The sequence below is a fragment of the Bos taurus genome, chromosome 17 (genome assembly GCF_002263795.3).
Source record: "Bos taurus isolate L1 Dominette 01449 registration number 42190680 breed Hereford chromosome 17, ARS-UCD2.0, whole genome shotgun sequence".
NCBI classification, from domain to species: domain Eukaryota; kingdom Metazoa; phylum Chordata; class Mammalia; order Artiodactyla; family Bovidae; genus Bos; species Bos taurus.
In genome coordinates, this window is record NC_037344.1 from 65,497,450 (window position 1) to 65,515,758 (window position 18,309).

At 46.7% G+C, this 18,309-nt stretch overlaps 2 protein-coding genes across 5 annotated transcripts in view; both read left to right on the forward strand.

The window, feature by feature from the left end:
• Positions 1 to 13,320, forward strand: part of GRK3 (G protein-coupled receptor kinase 3) — a 121,052-nt gene extending 107,732 nt beyond the window's left edge. For 3 of the 4 annotated variants that reach the window (XM_024977016.2, XM_059875883.1, XM_059875884.1), the window contains 4 exons: positions 173 to 335; positions 3,066 to 3,202; positions 5,514 to 5,627; positions 7,046 to 13,320. In XM_024977016.2, coding sequence (XP_024832784.1) covers positions 173 to 335; positions 3,066 to 3,202; positions 5,514 to 5,627; positions 7,046 to 7,207 — 576 coding nt within the window. In that variant the 3' untranslated portion in view covers positions 7,208 to 13,320. 4 annotated transcript variants of the gene reach the window in all.
• A 3,778-nt stretch (positions 13,321 to 17,098) lies between these two features.
• MYO18B (myosin XVIIIB) overlaps positions 17,099 to 18,309 on the forward strand; it is a 232,613-nt gene continuing 231,402 nt past the window's right edge. The window contains 1 exon segment of the mRNA XM_059876421.1: positions 17,099 to 17,325. The gene's annotated coding sequence lies outside the window, so the exon portion shown is untranslated.

Sequence of the window (18,309 nt, forward strand, 5' to 3'; positions counted from 1 at the left end):
GCCTGACTGCTCGACGGTCATCAGCAGAGGTTTATGACAGCTGAGAAGTCGTCTCCTAATGGTTATAGCCTGTCGCCTCATTATCTTCTCACACGCAGTTACCGTGCTTTGGAATCTGTTGCCTTTGTAAGCATGTCAAATCATACATGTCTTGATTTCTTAAAATAACAAGCTTCTTGATTGCGACCAAGAACTCTACAAGAACTTCCCTCTGGTGATCTCTGAGCGCTGGCAGCAGGAAGTGGCGGAAACAGTTTATGAAGCAGTAAATGCAGACACGGATAAAATCGAGGCCAGGAAGAGAGCTAAAAATAAGCAGCTTGGCCACGAAGAAGGTAAAATTGCCAGTGTGTCTGAAGATATTTCTAACGCAATGAATTTTCAAGATCTCTCGTAAAGCAGAAAACAGTATCTGGGTCATAAAGTCCTTTCCAGCCGTGGGAGAAGGAGGGGAATGCCATCGGTTGTTTGAATTTTACCTGGCCGAGGAGTGTTCAGCATGAAATGATATTGCAGAGTTGTTTGTCTTTATCTATTTTATTTATTTTTAAATTTTTATTGAAATATAGTTGATTTTCAATGTTGTGTTAGCTTCAGGTACACAGCACAGTGATTCAGTTACACATGCACATGTAAATATATATATTCTTGATATTTCAAAGTCTTTAGTCCACGCACATGTAATATGTATAGAGGTTGTCAGCAGTATTCTGTCAATACTCTTGCCTTCTTACCTTGGAGTGTTTTAGGGCCAATTTGGAAGCTTTTCTTCCTTTAAAGAGTAAGCATGATGGTGTCGAGAACACGGCCAGCTTCATGGGCGTCTGGCCTGCCTGTGTGGTATCATTAGGACCCCCCTCCCGCCCCCAGGTTAATGCTCTGCTGGCACCATCTTGAGGTTCTTAATAATTTTTTAACAAGGAACCTGCATTTTCATTTTCTGCTGGGCCCCAAAAAGGGTGGTGCGGAACTCAGTATTACATGTTTCTTGTCAAGAGACACGAGTATACACATTACAAACGGCATTAAAGAGTGAGCAAACCACAGTTTTATTGGCCATATCTGAGTGACCTGCTAGGGTTTCCAAAGGACAGTACATCACATCCAGTATTAAATACATTGGTCATTTTTGATTCACCAAATATTGGCAGTCTTGATTTTTCTAAGACTTAATGGATTTTGGATTTAAACTTGTTGTGGTTAGTGATTAAGATATCTTTGGTTTTACTTCTAAGCAAAGACCTTCCTGAGGTTAACATATAGTAAGAATGATCAGAAACCATTTCAAATTATGCTTGCTTTGGTTGGGGCATCTTGATGCAGGGTTCCTGGGTCTTGTCGGCGGTTCCTAGTAGGATTTATCACCTACTTAGAAAAGTGTCCTCCATCCCAGGTGAATGACTCCTTAGCTGAAAGTCACCTGAGTTGCACCAAAGGAGCATGACAGCCCTTTAACCTTGCTCACCTCCACTCTGCAGGGAAAGGGGCTTTATTTCTAAGCTGTTCTTTAGAGAAGTGGGCCCATTGAGATCACTCTAGACCACGTTTTCCAGAATGGATTTTACACAGGAAATTACAGCCTCAGTAGTTCCTCAAGGGAGACCCATGATGTCACTAGAATCTTGACAGATTGGACCCAGAAAACAAAAATACACATCTTAATGACATTGTTGAAGTGCAGTCTTTTAACTAGAGCTGCAATTGGAACACGGAGAAGGCAATTGCACCCCACTCCAGTACTCTTGCTTGGAAAATCCCATGGACGGAGGAGCCTGGTGGGCTGCAGTCCATGGGGTCGCTAAGAGTCGGACACGACTGAGCAACTTCACTTTCACTTTTCACTTTCATGCATTGGAGAAGGAAATGGCAACCCACTCCAGTGTTCTTGCCTGGAGAATCCCAGGGACGGAGGAGCCTGGTGGGCTGCCGTCTATGGGGTCGCACGGAGTCAGACACGACTGAAGTCACTTAGCAGCAGCAGCAATTAGAACATCTAGCAGAACAATGAATTTATCTTCAAATATATGAAGTAATTTTGATATAACTAGGTCTTGGTTGACTATCTCAGAGGTCACCCTTACACAAAAATATAGTCTAGGCTTAGATCTCTGAAGTAAAAATAGAAGACTTACACTTTAAGTATACTTGAGAAGTTCAGACACCTTTTCCATTAAACTGGCAACTCCGTGAACCATACCTCATCACCATGAACCCTCCTCTGGCCATGCCCTCTTCCATTCATCCCCTTCCTGCTTTTGTCCATGTGACACAACGTGGGTTTTGCTTATTTATTACATGAATCTCCAACTAAGAGTGTAAGCTCCCTGAAGGCGAGGACTTTTGTCTCTTTTATTCACCACTGTGCCTAGCACCTATTCATCCATTGCCTTCATAGCTGAATGACTGAGTGAGTCATGAATGAATGAATGAATGAATGATTTTAGCTTGATCACCAAAGTCTCTAAGGAAGGCAAAGCAAGCTACTTAAAATTGACCTTTTTTTCGAGACAATACTTTAATGTAAAAATATAATCAGAACTTGGCATGAGCCCAAATTAGCTTGGTCTCTCTACATAACCATATATTTGAAGGGTAATTACAACCTTAAGTGAAAGAAAGAATAGTTTTGATCCTTGTGTTGCTTTGGTTTCTTTGGACAAAGAAGCCTCTCTGCTGTTCTTTTTAATAGACCGTTAAAGGGAGAACCCCAGTGTCATGTAAAGGTAAAGGTGCTTTAGGCACAGTATAATCAGCGTCTGTTCCCCAGTTGTCACCCTGCTTAATCAAAAAACTAGTTAGCAGACAAGCTTTTACCCTCCCAGAGCGATAGAGGAGCATCTTGAATTTATCAGAATATGGAGAAACAGCCACCTAACATGTGAGTAGAGAGCTGAAGAAGCTTGTTCTTTCGTGTGCTTGAAAGCGAAAGTAATGATTTCTATAGAGTGTTCTCTTTATAGCAACTTGTTCTTTTTCCAGAAAGCGTGTCCTTCTTTTTTTCTGAGAAGCCTACGGGCATTCTGTTTGCGACCCCGCTGAACGCTCCGCTGTGTTCTGTGCCCCAGATTACGCCCTGGGAAGAGACTGCATCGTGCACGGGTACATGCTGAAGCTGGGGAACCCTTTCCTGACCCAGTGGCAGCGCCGCTATTTTTACCTCTTTCCGAACAGACTTGAGTGGAGAGGAGAAGGCGAGTCGCGAGTAAGTCTGTAGCATCGGCCCGGGCGCCGGTTTCCATGGTGATTTTGTATCGCTGGCATGTTTTGTAAAATCTCTGCCTGTGCTCTGTGTATCTCTTCTAACCTGTATACGTGAGATTTCTCACGTTCAGACTCTCGGACTCCTCTGAATCAAGGAAGGATTTGGCACCCCTTGAAAATAGAATGTGACATCCAGGGAAATCAGAGCAGGCAGGTTTGCGGAAGGCTGGGTAGCGATTGGGTGGATCCCAAAAGGGGACAAAAACTGGGACTTTGGAGCCAGAGGTGTTCAGACACACCACTCACGTCTCTGGGACTCAGAAGCACATTGTGTTGCCTGAGCCTCAGTTTCCTCATCTGTGGAAGGGGAGACGTGGAAATGGTAACAATATAAAGCAAACCATACTCCAATAAAAATTAATAGTAAAAAGAAAAGGAATAGTACCAACTACCACAGTTTTTGCATATTTCTCTTGGGCCAGGTACTGTCCACACACACACATTCAATTTGCTCAGCACCCTTAGAGGTCCAGCCCTTACAAAGAGAGAACCAGGGCCTAGAGAGGGAAGGTCTGGCCCCAGGGACAGGTTTGGGGGAGGAGTGATTCTGACCAAGCTCTGCCTGTCTCCATGATGAGGCCTTCCCGAGTCGGGGTCAGGTGAAACAAGGTCATTGGTGTAGCCCAAGAAGCTTTGGCACTGAGGTCAGAGCACCTGACCCTCCTGCTTTGCCGCACCTGTCTGGAAGACTAGAAGTGGGCTTCATCCAATTAGACAGGAAGACAGGTACGGCAGCCCTGTGAGGTCCTTTCAAGGCCTGATGTTTGTGAACGAGAAGAAAGAAATTTCTGATCCCCGCCATCACTGGTAGGAGGCTGTTCAGCATTTATTAAACACCTGCTGTGTGAAGAGCCATGGGCTCATGTCCGTGGAAGGAAGGGTTTCTGCTCTTGGAGAGGGAAGGTTGGTCATCGTAAGCAGGACAGCAGTCCCAACTGTGAAAAATGTAGTGGGTGTATCGGAGTATGGCTTCCCCTTGCCTGGAGCACGGAGCCCACCAGCGGTGAGCCCACACCTGGTGTCTTCGGCTTCGGAATGAGTTTCGCAAATCCCAGTTGGTGAAGATGCCATTTAATTGTGAGTGACTGCTGCCTGAGTATGACCACATTCTCTACAAGTGAGCAGAATCTTCTCACTACTGCTAGTCCCATAGAAGTCATCTTCTAAAAGTCAATGCAGCCAGGATCTGGGTTGAGATTAAGGAAACTCTTTGGGAGGATCCTCAGTTATAACTCAGGTACTAGTTGTGTAATATAAAATATACATATAAAATATGTGTATATAATTATATTTTATATAATATTACATGTGTATTTTTTACATTGCAGAATGTAATTCTATAATGCACTTTAGTATTAATCCATACATATGTCATCATATAATGTTTATTTGCAGTTAGTGAGTGGCCTTAGTAAGTCACTGTTGTACACATTGAAAGGAGATTATCTCACTTTTCAGAATATACAAAAACTAAAAAAAGATAATCTTATTTTGTTTACCATTGGCTGACAAGGTGACAAATTACCTTGGTTTTAAAAGAATGTTTAGCTATGATTCATGAAGCTATGTCATGTGCTTGGGTAGATTCGTAAGTTTAACTCAGGAGAAAAGAAATGTGAGCTTATGATGGTGTTGTTTTTCATTTAGGATTCCTGGAGTATTTACCCCAAAAAACATAAAATGGTAAGGTGCTCAGAGTCACTGTGGCACTCACCAGAAGCAATGATGCCATGGACCCAGAGGGACCATCTTTTCTGCACATCACCTGTGTTTATAGCATCATTTCGATATGATCAGAACAGCCATTGCTTACAAGCTAACATGCCCAAACGTTTCCTGAGCTGCGGGTTCAAAGCCAGTGCCACCCCTCTGGCTCCTGCATATCATGTGTATTGCATCATTGTTCCCTCACAGCAGGATTGATTGTGTCCAGGGGAGTGTGTGATACCGGAGAGGCGCGTGCGATCCACACTCATCCTCACGTCAGTACTGTGCTTAGGAAACAGCTTTGCTTTCTGCCTCATAGAGGTATTTCTCTCTTCGCAGCTTTCTTTGAGATATTTTGAATTTTTGTGCGTTTCCCTTGTGGTTGTTTCTCCCCCACTTCTAGAATATCATCAAAGAAAGAAAAATGGCTGGTTTTTTTTTTCCTTTACTTTATCTGAGCTGGTAGTTTTCAGTATGATTTATTAACTTAAAAATTCACACAATAATAAGTGAAGTGACTCATCATCTCTTATCTTTACCAACAGCAAAGTTTACTGACAATGGAACAGATTGTGTCCGTGGAAGAAACTCAGATTAAAGACAAAAAGTGCATTTTGTTGAGAATAAAAGGAGGGAAGCAGTTCGTTTTGCAGTGTGAGGTGAGTCTTCATTTGCATTTTCCACAGGAGTAAAAGTTACAACAATTATGTAAACGTTCAGCAAAGATGCCTGCCTGCCTATCTAACATTTTCTCAGTCCATGCTTCATCACTCACAAACTTAGCAAGAAAGTCAGAAGATACAAGTTTTTGGCAAATTAACAATTATTTTAAAAGAAGTGTTCTTAGAAGATGACAGGAGGAAGGACAGGAAATAACGTGGTTACCCTCTCTCTGGAAACCATCCAGTAATTAATAGGGGCCTCAAATTGCATTTGTTCCGCAGTTTCCCACATCTGCTCTGCTCTTTCAGAATGTTTAAATTGAGGTTTGTGTTTAAGTAAACATGCTGCTGCTGCTGTCGCTTCAGTCGTGTCCGACTCTGTGCGACCCCTTAGACGGCAGCCCACCAGGCTCCCCTGTCCCTGGGATTCTCCAGGCAAGAACACTGGACTGGGTTGCCATTTCCTTCTCCAGTACATGAAAGTGAAAAGTGAAAGTGAAGTCGCTCAGTCCTGTCCGACTCCTAGCAACCCCATGGACTGCAGCCTACCAGGCTCCTCCATCCATGGAATTTTCCAGGCAAGAGTACTAGCGTGGGGTGCCATTGCCTTCTCTGTAAGTAAACATAAGATCCCCAAATAACTGTGAACAGGGAAATGCCATTTTTCTTTCCCTGAAGTTCTATCATAGCCCAGACTTAATTCCTGAACACATACCTACTGAGGTATTGAGGGAGGGTGTGGAGGTGTGAAAAAAGAGCATATTTGAAGAAAGAGAGCAGTAGCAGATACAAAGATGTGTTTATTTCATGACTTCAACACTTTTCTGCTGGGGTGGGGGTGTGGGGTGTGTGTGTGTAGAGGGAGAGAGCATGTCTAAAGAGCTAAACCAAGCTGATAGAAAAACATATGCTTAATTACTTCCTGGCATCATTACACACGTGAAGGTGCTTCTTAAATTTGTGAAAATCCCTCCCTGGGGACTTCCCTGGTGGTCCAGTGGTTACGACTCCGCGCTTCCACTGCAGGGGCGCAGGTTCAGTCCCTGGCTGGGGAACTGAGATCCCATGTGCTATGCAGCTCGGCCAGAAAAAGCCAATTCCTCATTTTATCTTCTAGACTTAAGTTGTGGTAAGACATCAGAGATCACAGGTGATTGCTCTACAAAGTCAAGGCAGCAAGTCTCCTAGTGGGGCTGTATGAGGCTCCTCTGAAGGGCGTCGTCCCTCCTCTGAGCAAGGGGCCCCTGGGGAAGTCTCTGTGTGACTCCCTCCTTCCTCACTGGCCTGGGGGAGGGACATGGAGTGTGCTTTCCCTATGTGGTTCCGAGGCCATCTGGACTGGCCAGAGGCTTCCACTTGTGTCAGCAGAGCCGCGACACTGTCCCAACTCCTCCCCTCCATGTGTTTGCCCTCAGAGTGACCCAGAGTTTGTGCAGTGGAAGAAAGAGCTGACGGAGACATTCATGGAGGCCCAGCGGCTGCTACGGCGAGCCCCCAAGTTCCTCAACAAATCCCGCTCAGCCGTCGTGGAACTCTCAAAGCCTCCCCTCTGCCATAGGAACAGCAACGGCCTCTGAACCTCTGACCGATGGGAAGGGTCCTGAGAGAAAGCACCTCCTCTGGGCAGTCCACGTGGGCTGCTCAGTCCTCAGAGTGCAGCCTTGGGGAAAAGTGTGAGGGTGAGAGATGGAGTCGCTCCCCTCCGGGGTGCTCTGTGGCTGGGGTGGGGCCAGGACTCCGAGATACTTCTACTAGGAGTGGTGACCACCGTCAGGCTCGGGGGCGCCTCCTCCCTCCTAAGGGCCTTCTGCCACCATCGCATCTCTCTGTCCTCGAAACTACTGAAGAAATGAAATTCTCCTTCTTTGCCATATGTTTCTTTTGGTTATGGGTGAACCTAGAACTTGAAATGCTTCCTACTGATCACGGCACTTTTTACATCCGCTGTCAAGCGTATCTCAGACTTGCTAAGATGGGGTCGAGCAGTCTGCTGTTCAGATTGCCCTGCACTGCCACGTTCTGTCCATCAACAGCTGCTCCTGGGTTTGACTGTCTTTGCTCCGTGCTACTAGGGGGATGGCAGGCCACCCCGGGGGTGTCTCTCATTCTCCAGGGCTTGAAAGCTGCAGAAGTTTTCTTAGAGGGTTGCACCTGGGCCCTCCCCATGGGTGCTGCACCCACGGGTACCAGCCTGCCTGTGACAGGGAGCTTAGGCAGCTGGGGATTGAGGACCCTGCTCCCGACCCCACCCCTACCCCCTGGGGGTGTGGGAGCACTCAACTCTGGAGGCATCAGATCATAGATCTTCAGAAGGTTTGCAGTGGCTCTACGAGAGAGGCAGTGGCGGTTTACATCTCAAGGCAATAGCTATTTTCAAAACCCTCCAAGTCCACAGCACTTTCCTGTGTCTGGGTGCCCAGGACCGCCTTAGGGGGGCGCCTGTCTTGGGTTTGGACAGAAGCGGTCATGTGACCCAGCACCTCTGGTTCCCTCTGCCTGACCTCAGGAAGCATCTTGGTAATGAATGGGTCAAGGAAAGAAACTGTGTTTGACATTTCAGTATAATTTAAAATGAATTTTATTGAGAAAGGAATGCCGAAGATGAATGTGCCCGATGGGGTTAACTGTGTATGTTGAACTTGTGCTGTCATTCAACTGTCATTAGTGATCCCGGGCCCGGACGGGCCGCCCTGTGACAGCAGTGGCTGGGGCCCAGTGGCCGTCCGCTCCCCGGGGTTGGTGTCAGCCCTCAAATAAGTGCTGGGTTCTAAAACCCAGTGTGTTTCCCAGTGATGTCCTCCGTGTCATCAGACTAGAAATAATAACAGTAATTTTCAAAGTCAACATATTTGTCCTATTCTTAGTGCACTTTTATTGTCTGTTTCCAAGTCGACTACTCACAATATAAATAACTTGACATCGTAATTATCTGTATCCTGTCCTCGATATTTTTAGTGGTTCCAAATCTCTGTGTTTACATTCGTGTGCCGTGCTCACTGGGAAAGTCAGTCCTTCTTAACGAAACGACGTCTTGAGAGTTTGGGAAGATAATTACTGAAAGAGCCTTTTGTTTCATAGGAATTACCTTGGAAAAGAGACTGCGAGGTTTGCTATTTATCTCACTTGCTAGTTGGAGTGTAATATACATGTTCTGCTCTCTGCTGTTTGCAGTGTAGAAGTTGGGGCCTACTATTTACATGGATTCTCCTGATTTAAAAGGGAAGAAGAGTATTCAAATTCTATTTAAAAAAAAAAAGTTGAAATAACAAAAAAACGGAGATGGAAAAGCACTTCATGACGAGTGAACATCTTCCCATAGCGATTGTCTGTCACCGTCACCACTGCTGTTAGTGGCTCTGTTGCAAGCGCGCGTGTGCTCAGCGCTTACAGTTCAGAGATGAGTAAATGACGGTTTAGAAATTGCTGAGCCTCGTGCCTCTGCCGGACAGAGTAGAGATGCAGCCTCTCGTGGAGAAGGTACACGGATTCCTCAGGGGTCTGGGCTTAGCGTCCCAACATTGCGTACCCAGGACACCAGCTATGCCAGTTTGCATCTCTGAAAAATATCATTTAAGCTCTGGACCAGAACATAAGGTCATCTTCTCTTTGGAAAAGAAAAATGAATTGGAAACATTCCGAAAGCCCTGTTGCCTCAGATTTATTCCAAGTAAACTTTCACACTTCCTCAACTCGAGATGGATGGATAAGAACAGGGCTGAGAAGTGTCATGTGGACGTCATCTATTAAAAGTACTCTGTGAGGTTAGGATGAGTGGCTTTTTTAGGGCGGGTCCTGGGTTGTGTTGGGGTCTAGTTTGACACCCCTGGAGAGGCCAGTCTTCCTCCTGAACTCATTTGTGCAGCCATTCTGATGGGGTACGTGTCTCTACTGCCAGATGGAAGACTTTTCCGGGACCCTTCTGTGCCAGCACTTGGTACCCACATGGCCAAAGAAGTCGGTTGTTTTTGGAAGACTTGGTATACGTGGCTGCTTTAGGTCTTCAGGTGTGGCTGTAATTACGTTTGGACCGTTCAAAAGGATAGAATTGAGCACAAGTACTATCATTATTTTAGATATGGTTGGGATGTTTTAACGTTGTTGGAGAAAGTCGTCGAAGCTGATATTTTTATAAAATTATGTTAACAATGTCTCTATTTCATAAATCAAAGAGATCATTAAAGCAAAACCTAAAAATTGATTATGCTGCTATGCGACATCTATGAAGTGAATTAAAAGCTTTGGAGAATCCGAGGTTATTTATTTCTTTTTTTGGCCTGTTAACATTCTCCTTGGTGCATTTATCCCCTTATGTCATTGGGGCTCATGGTTTTTTCCTTCTCTGTCATGTTTAAGTATGATTTTTCAGCAAAACTGCTAGGAACCAGCTGTTGTTTCACTGCTAAGGAGACCGTTTCACTACTTGTGCCTCTAACTGGTCAATTCACAGACACGACAACTTCAAGTTCTGTATGTAAAAAGAAGAAAGACAGCATTCTGCTCAAGAAAGACAGCAACAAAGCTGGAGAAGTAAATAGGGCAACAGCCACAATGTTTCGCCTTGATTTGCAGTTTGAAATACTCGGTACAGACACTGGCAACAATTGTTTGAAGACCCTCACTGGTCATTTTTTTAAAATGTCATTGACCAATTGACAATGTGGTTTAAGTCTGAAGATCAAAGTGTGTTCCCCAGCCCCGCCTGAGGATTTTTTTTTTTTTTTCAATTTGGAATTTATAGTTTAGTCAATCCAATACAACGTTTGATTTTTTCTGTGGAATTGGCTTTTCTAACGTTTCAAAATTTTAACCCATCAAAAAGAAAAGAAAATTCTCAAAGTTGGACTTTTTTTGCTTGATGTAAATCTGTTAAAAAAATTTTTGCAATGTGTTAGTGTAAGATAAAACTTTTCTTGCGTGATTTAATTAGTTGTGATTTTTCTCACTTACATTCAGGGAAGTGTGTGTGTCATTCAGAGATACTTGAGGAGTGAACGCCTCGCCTGCCAGGGGATGGGTGTGTTCTTTGTACCCAGAGAGGAGTCAGCTTTCATTCAAATTTGTGACAGATGCTGAGAAATCCTGGTAGAAGTGGGGCGAAGAGAAAAGGGAGTGTATTTGCTGGTAAAAACCCATCTCTTTACACCATCAAGGACCAGGGAAGTTACAGTTAAACTTGGGGCTTCAGGGTTGACCTCCTCTTAGAAGAGGAGTTGAATAGTAACTCTTGTAAGACTCAGTCTCTTTGACTGTGGAGCTTCTGGACTTACAAGATGCTGTTTGCTTTCCACCAGGACTTGAGGTTGCCCCTGTTTGTCATCCAGCATCCCGGGAAAGTCACGTGGAGCCCAGAGCTGCTGCCTGGCTGGCTGTGTGTGCCTGGCAGCCAAGCAGGGGGCCAGAGTGGAGGTGTGGGTGGCTGTCAGTGCCCTGCCCTGCAGGTCAGGTGGGGATGTGGCCGCCCAAGCTCTGAAGTTACTGTAATTCCCCGCCGATAACAAGACGAGACTTGCCGCCTGAGCCAGGCAGAGTGAGCTCTAACAGTTTTTAACTTTTCAAAACATTTTTTTTCCCCCTAAAGTTCTAATATGATTTTTCCTCCTGCATCGGGTTGACTTGAGAAGCTTTAAAGAATTAATCATTTAAATTCATGTTAATAAGAATTTTTGTATCCAGGCCACATTTTAAAAAATTTACTGTAGAATGAATGAATTGAACTCTAAAATGATACTTCTTGGTTTCCTCGAATCATAATGGCCTTTAGATTTCCTTCATCCTCAAAGACTTAAGAGAGCCATTCTCTGACAAGAGAGTGACAGAGATGCCCAACTCTGGCAATGGGGACACGAGTGACCGGCCACTTCACTGACATGGCTGGGTTAGCACTTACTGATAAATGTAGCACCCTGAATTTTAAATTGCCTTTATTAAAACACGCACACACACGTTACAGAAAATGGATTAACAGTATATGCATTCATCAAAACCATATATAGGAAAAATTTAATTCTTCATTTTAGACTTAAATAACTCAAGTTCTTACAGTAAACTCTCTTATACCTAAAAAATCTCAAAGTCATCTCTGAAAAACTGATAACTATGCTTCCACTTTAGTTTTTTTCCTAACATAAAATGTGTCTCATGTGCGGGTAGGGAAGGGAGAAATATTTTTAATCATGTACTCATATTTCAAAGGACTTGAAATTCAACTTCTTGTTTCTCAGTTGATATATTCCATGATGTACATTTTATATATGGTTTATAAGCTAAGCACTGGCCTTTTTTTTTTAAGTTTTATTGTTTGTATTTTTCTATGTTTTAACTAATAGATGTGGCTTTTTTCTGGGTAACATTAAGATGCCAAACTACATATATATATATAAAAACAAGAGTTCTATTTTAGCACAAAAGCATTTTATATTATTTATTGAACCCTTTCTTTGTTCTCATCAAAAACATTGCTTACCGCTTCTGCTCCTTTTTATTTGTATAGTTTGTTATTTAAGAAAACACACTCCTTTCTGTTTCATTTTGTTTTGTTCTGTTCACAAAATAAAATGGAAACAAAGCCTATAGCAGTGTGGGGCGGACATCCCTTCTCACGGCCGCAGACTTTTTTCAACAACAGCTAACCCTCAGACCTGCGCCGAGAGGCACGTGCCCTTCTTGGGTAACATCTGACCGTGCACTTGCCGTGAAGTACTGCTGTCATCTACCTCTTCTGAAGGCCCTGAGCTTGTGGACAGGTTCCCCGAACGCGCCACTCTAGACCAGCTCCACCATAGAAGAGCTTCAGGAAAGCATGTCGGAGTCCTCTCCTCATGATGTCGATTTCGCAGCAGCATGTAGGGGCCCCAGCAAGCAGGGCAGGTAGGTACTCGTATGGCCAGCCTTCGGGAGCCGAAGTCCACCTGCAGAACATCACTTCTGACTCTTCCTGTGCCAAATCACCCAACCAGTCTTACCATCGCCTCAAGATTTGACCGTAGCACCTGATCATCAGCTACCTAAATGGAAGCCTCTTCCTCCACGTTCTTTAGAAAATGGCCGACTGGGTTTAAAAGCAGCACTTCTGGGAGCAGCTCCTTTGAACGTGACTCTTCCCACCTCGCCGATTCAACATGATTTGGGAAATGGGCTTGTCCACCGTTAAAACTTTGCAAGAGGTCTTATTCTTGAGCAGACCTTTGAGGGGTCCATGTGAAATAGAATGAAGATGGGTCCCTGTGAGGGGTGAGCGGCCCGTCCTCACACGCTGACGTTTTTCTCTCCTTGTGTCCCCTGCTGCATAACCATCCATGCGGTCACATATTTGTTCTGTTTGTGGCCAAAGGGTAACACCTTTGAAGAAATAAATCGTTTTTTCTCGTGCATTGCTATACCAAAAGAGGTCAGTGAATTCGATTTTATAAATCTAAAGATTGTACCTGTTATCTGGTTTTCTTTCTCTTCCCATCGCTCGCGCCAGCAGAGGTCACAGCCTCCTCTGAGTGTGTGTTTACCGGCCTGAAATCGTTTCCCATGTGAGATGCTGGGCCAGGTCCAAGGTCACCTGCCCCACGCGTGGCACGTCACTGTTGGGTAGTATCGCCATTTTTCATGGTTATTTGGGGGGCAGGCGGGCTGGTTTTCTTTGTTGATAAATTACTTATATAAACCTCAATAAAAAGGATCTGTATACAAAGAGACTTAACTTTGGTGTGCTGTTTTTCCACCCAGGTAAAACCTACATTTCTTCATCAAGCTATCTGGTTATCAGGAGGTGACTTCGTTTGTAAAAAAAATCCTGATTTGGGGGGAAATTCACACAGAGGCAGATTTTATTGTAGGAAGGGAACTGCCAACAAGCTTTTTCTGCCAATTTCAAGGATTGCTGGAGCACAGCCAAGTTCAGTGTCAGGGTTTGGGAGACTAACCTGCTTGTGGAAGGCATGGAAAGGTGCCAGGAAAGAGTGTGCGAGAGCCGGGAGGTCCGTCTCGTCTCCAGTTTTTTAGGAGATCAGCCAGGCCTCCTGCGTGTACTCTCAGGGTGACCCTGGCGTCCCTCCCAGACTTTAAGGCCTCTCCTCCATCCCTGCTCCCACAACGACCTGAGGAGAGACCCCCGTGGCGTGTGTCACTTTAAGCCAGACATTTAAGGAGGTCGTGGCCCCAGAGCCACAGGCATGCCTGGGCATGACAGCCTGCTTGTTGGTCCACAGGTTGAGGGTAAGGTAGGTACCTCTCTCCTTGAGCTGGAAACACCTGTCCCTAACTGGTTCAGGAAAGATGGCCATCATGGTTGGCCCATGGAGTGTATTTGTATTTGCCAACTTGAAAACCTCTCCCAAAACAGTCGACAGGAGCCCCAGCTCCCTGTGGAACACGTGGTCATCATCATGGGCAAAGGGCACCCTGGTGGTGGAGCCCTTGGTCTGACGCAGTAGGTAACCAAGGCCCACTCCTGAGAGCTGCAGAGATCCCGTCACCCCTTGGCACCCAGGAGCAGCGGGAGCAGCCTGGGAGCCTGCTCCCAGCAAGGTCACTGGGCATCGTCTTTGGTCCTCTGTTCTCTCATCCCTAAATTAAGAGAGTTGAATCAGATGACTTTGAAGGGCCATTCTAGCCAAAAATATCCTCCCAAATTTCCATTCAAGGGTAAATGTGAGGGACTTCGGCTATACCTGGAGAGCGAAAAGGAAATCTCTTCTCCCGCCAGTCCCAGGGCGGCTCCCACATAGCCTGAGTATCTCCTGTATGTCATCTTCCCCCTCAGACCATGCCTTCTGAACCCAGAGCTCCTGCTGGTTTACATGGGCAGGAACCAGGTGTTGAATAAAGGAGAGGCTTTCTTTTCCTGGCCGCTTTCTAACCATCCAGGTACCAGAGGTTGAAAAAAGGTTTTCAGTCCGAGTTGTTCAGGCTGGTTATCTCCAAGGATGCGACCGACCAGGTAACCCCTGAGGCTTCACTCTGTGCTCGTGTACGCAGCTTTGGACACGCACGAAACAAAGCCCACGAGGGGAAGTGTACTTAGTGGCCCACGTTAACTCGTCCCTAACAGGTTAAATGGGAGATAGAGGCAGATGGTCACAGCAAGGAGACATTTTGCCTGATTTACAGATACCCCAAATGACTGGATTCTACATTTTTCTTCTTAAAGGATAACACTGGAAAGTGGATAAAATGCCCAGTTCATAGAGTTGATTTGATAGCTGGTAAAGGGCTTCCTGGAGAAGGGAATGGCAACCCACTCCAGTACTTTGTGTGGAGAACTCCATGGACAGAGGAGCCTGGCGGGCCACAGTCCATGGAGTCGCAGAGTCGGACACGACTTAGCCACTGAACAACCCCGCTTGCCAGGTGGTGCTAGTGGTCAGCAACCAGTGCAGGAGACCCAGGCTCCATCCTTTGGTCAGGAAGATCCCTTGGAGGAGGAAATGGCATCTAGCTCCAGTATTCTTGCCTGGAAAAACTCCGTGAACAGAGGAGTCTGGCGGGCTACAGTCCAGGAGGTTGCAGAGAGTCAGACGCGACGCGACTGAGCAAAACGTGTCTACCTGACCGTCAGTCACAGTTTCCTGTGTTGGGAATTTCCAAAGTTTTCTGCCTTTTACGTGTATATTAGTGAAAGAGGATGCCTCTGGGCCACTAGCCTGATCGTATTTTAAACCTGTCTTGTACCTCCTTGTTTCTGTGTGACAGATAAGGATGGTTTTGCTTCTCTGCCTTGAAATGCCCTCCTGACCAAGGAAGAATGGAAAAAGGAAGGAACAGATTTACGAATATTCCATTGGTTTGCGTAAAGTTTGGTCCCTCTAACAAATGTAAAATAAGATCATACTGACTGCACTTTTAGAGGCTTAGCTACTGGAGCTGAACACATAATTGTTGTCCTTTCTAGATGCCATTGAAAAAAGCCCACCTCTTGTAACATTAAGTGGAGTGTAACCTATAAAAATTTGGAATCACCGTCTTGTACACTTGAAACTAAGATAATATTGTAAATCAACAATACTTCAGTAAAGAACAAGCACACCCCTTTAGTCAGGCTCAATGATTAAGTCTGTCCGGGTTACATGTAATACATATCTGATACAGTCACGTTAAAACAAAAACAAATGGTTGAAATGACCATTCATTCCAATGACCGTGGGCTTCAGAGTCAGGAAGTCTGGGATTTGCATCCTGACAACCCCCTGCTAGCTGTGTGGACCAGCACAACATACACCATCTGTGAAAGTCCCTACTTTTCTCCTTCCAGGTGAGAGAGGCCGGGGCCTGGGGTCCTGTACCCAAGCCTTTGTGCCAGCGTTGGACTAACTTCTTTTAGAGCAAGGGAATCAGAGACAGTGAGAGACTGACATCAACTGCAGGCATGCACAGTTGGGGTAATTCCTAGGAACAAGATACAAAAGGCCACAAGCAAACTGGCATTGTGGAGGTGCCGGGAGCAAAAGCCGGTACTGCGCACGATCCATGCACCCGGCCTCAGCACGGGGTGGGCAGACCACCTAAGCCACCCCTCCTGCCTGGCCCAGGCATCCACCCTCACCCTCCCCTCGTGTACGGAACCAGCCCACCTTCCTCGGGGAGCAAGCGAGGGCACCTGTTTCTTGTTCTTGCTCCCTCCTCTGCAGCACGAGCCCCAGGAAAGCCTTGCCTGAATTCCTTATCCGGCTTCTTACCAATTCCTGTTGATTAGAGCCCAAGGACAAGAGTCAGTAACACAGGCAGTGGACAGGGCAGGCTTTAGAGCCTCTCGTTTGCTGCAGCGTTTTAAGACCGTGCCTTCTGGGGCGGGCCAGAAAGAACTTGGAGGGTTCAAATCCTGGCTCTCTGCTTTTTAAGGTTGTCATTCAGTCACTAAGTCATGTTCAACTCTCAGCGCCCCCACGGACTGCAGCACGCCAGGCCCCTCTGTCCCTCATGGTCTCCCAGAGTTTGCTCAGATGCACGTCCATTGAGTTGGTGGGCTGCGTAAGGTAAGTTGGTTCATTTTTCCAAGCCAAAGTTTCTCCATGGGTAAGACGGGCCTGGGGAAAACCCTACATCCCAGGTTGCTGGGGCTAGGAAATGAGTTCATAGAAGGCCTCCGGTTTGTGTGTGATGGCAGCCGCCTCCTTCTTTCTTGTGTTTCCACGCATTGATTGTTTACCAACAGACACCAGCGCTTGGTTAAGTGATGTCCTTCCAGAGACCAGCTGGGACGTGGAGCCGGGCTCTCCTCCTCGCCCAGTTGCTCTGGCCTCTGGTTATCTGCGTGGAGCGGAGACGGTAGTGTGACTGAGTGGCCCGCCCTGGACAGGGGTGGCGTTGCGGGGCGGAGAATGTGCTTGTGTCGGGAGCTGTCCCCTCCCCCGCTCCATGCCACCAAATATGTCCATACGCTCCAACTGACTAGTCAGCGGCCACCCCGGGCTGCCGTCCCCTGTCCAGACCTGGAGCTCAGCAGCTAATTTTAGAAATGACTTGTCCACTCAGCTGCTGCTATCACACTGGTGCAGGGGGAGGGTGCGGGAGGAGCAGTCAGGGGAGGGGATGTGAACGACAGTGTGAGGAGGGGAGCTGCGGACATTTCTCCTCCGTCCCTGCTCGCCCAGCTTGGTGGGATCTCTGCGCTGCAATCCGGGGAGGCCCTTCGGACGGGAGTGGATCCTGTGCCCTTGGCCCCGGGTGGAGAAGGTACCATCGGGCTGGGTTTTACGACAGGCACCCGGTGAGCGGACGGGCATAATTGTCCGGAATGTGCCTTGGGGGCTGCGGTGGCCGCTGGTCTCGTCTATTTCAGGCCTTTCAGCCTGCGAGGCCTGTTCCCCTTTGCTGGTTGGGTGTTTCATGGGAGAATTTTACAACCACACGCTGGTGTGAGGGAACACTGCTAAAAGATCACCCTGCTCAGGCCCCAGCTGTTGGCTGATTCTTAAATATCTATATACATTTAGGGTCATGGGATAACCACTTTGGAATCTCGGCTGGCAGACAGCAAGGTTCGTATTTTCCCAAAGCTACTAGTGATTTCTGCTTAACTGAGTGTCGGTTGATGCTCAGGGAGCCCAACTCTTCCCCTTTTGTGTTTCCAATACTGTTGAGTATCAGCCGTGATGGTAATTGTTTTTTTTTTATTCCATTTATTCCAAATAAGCATGGCAAGGGAGGAGGGAGGGGATGGTGGGGGACGGTTTGAATTTCATGTGGCGCTGACTTGATCCCCTGTCGGAGAGGAGGTGTTTTCTCTGGCTCACCCGTTAGGGGCGTATCTTTGAATGGAGACCTGCACTGGCCTCAATGGGTGGCGGGGGGCAGTGGAGATGCTGGGGAGGGGACATGGAGCTCCCTCCCTGGAGTCAGGCCTCAGGATCAGGGCCTTGGAGCAGCTTTTCCATAGAGGTGTCCGGGAGGGGAAAGCCCAGTCAGTTCCAAGCCGCCCAGCCTGGCCTCGACCCTGGGCTTCCGTCCCACAGGACTTGGAAAACTGGGCTGCGGCATTCACTCCTTGACCAGCCAAGCAGATGCCTGGCCTGATCAGTGCCCCAGCTCAAGAGGGGCTGGGGGTCCCACGGGGGCTTCCTGTGTCCAACAGGACCCTGGTTCCCTCAGGGTTGGCTTTGCTACTAAATTTAGGCTCTCCTGGATCTAGGTTGATAGGTCTGGGTGGGCTGTGGATAAGATCTAGAATTTAATGGCCCAAGACGGGAGGGAT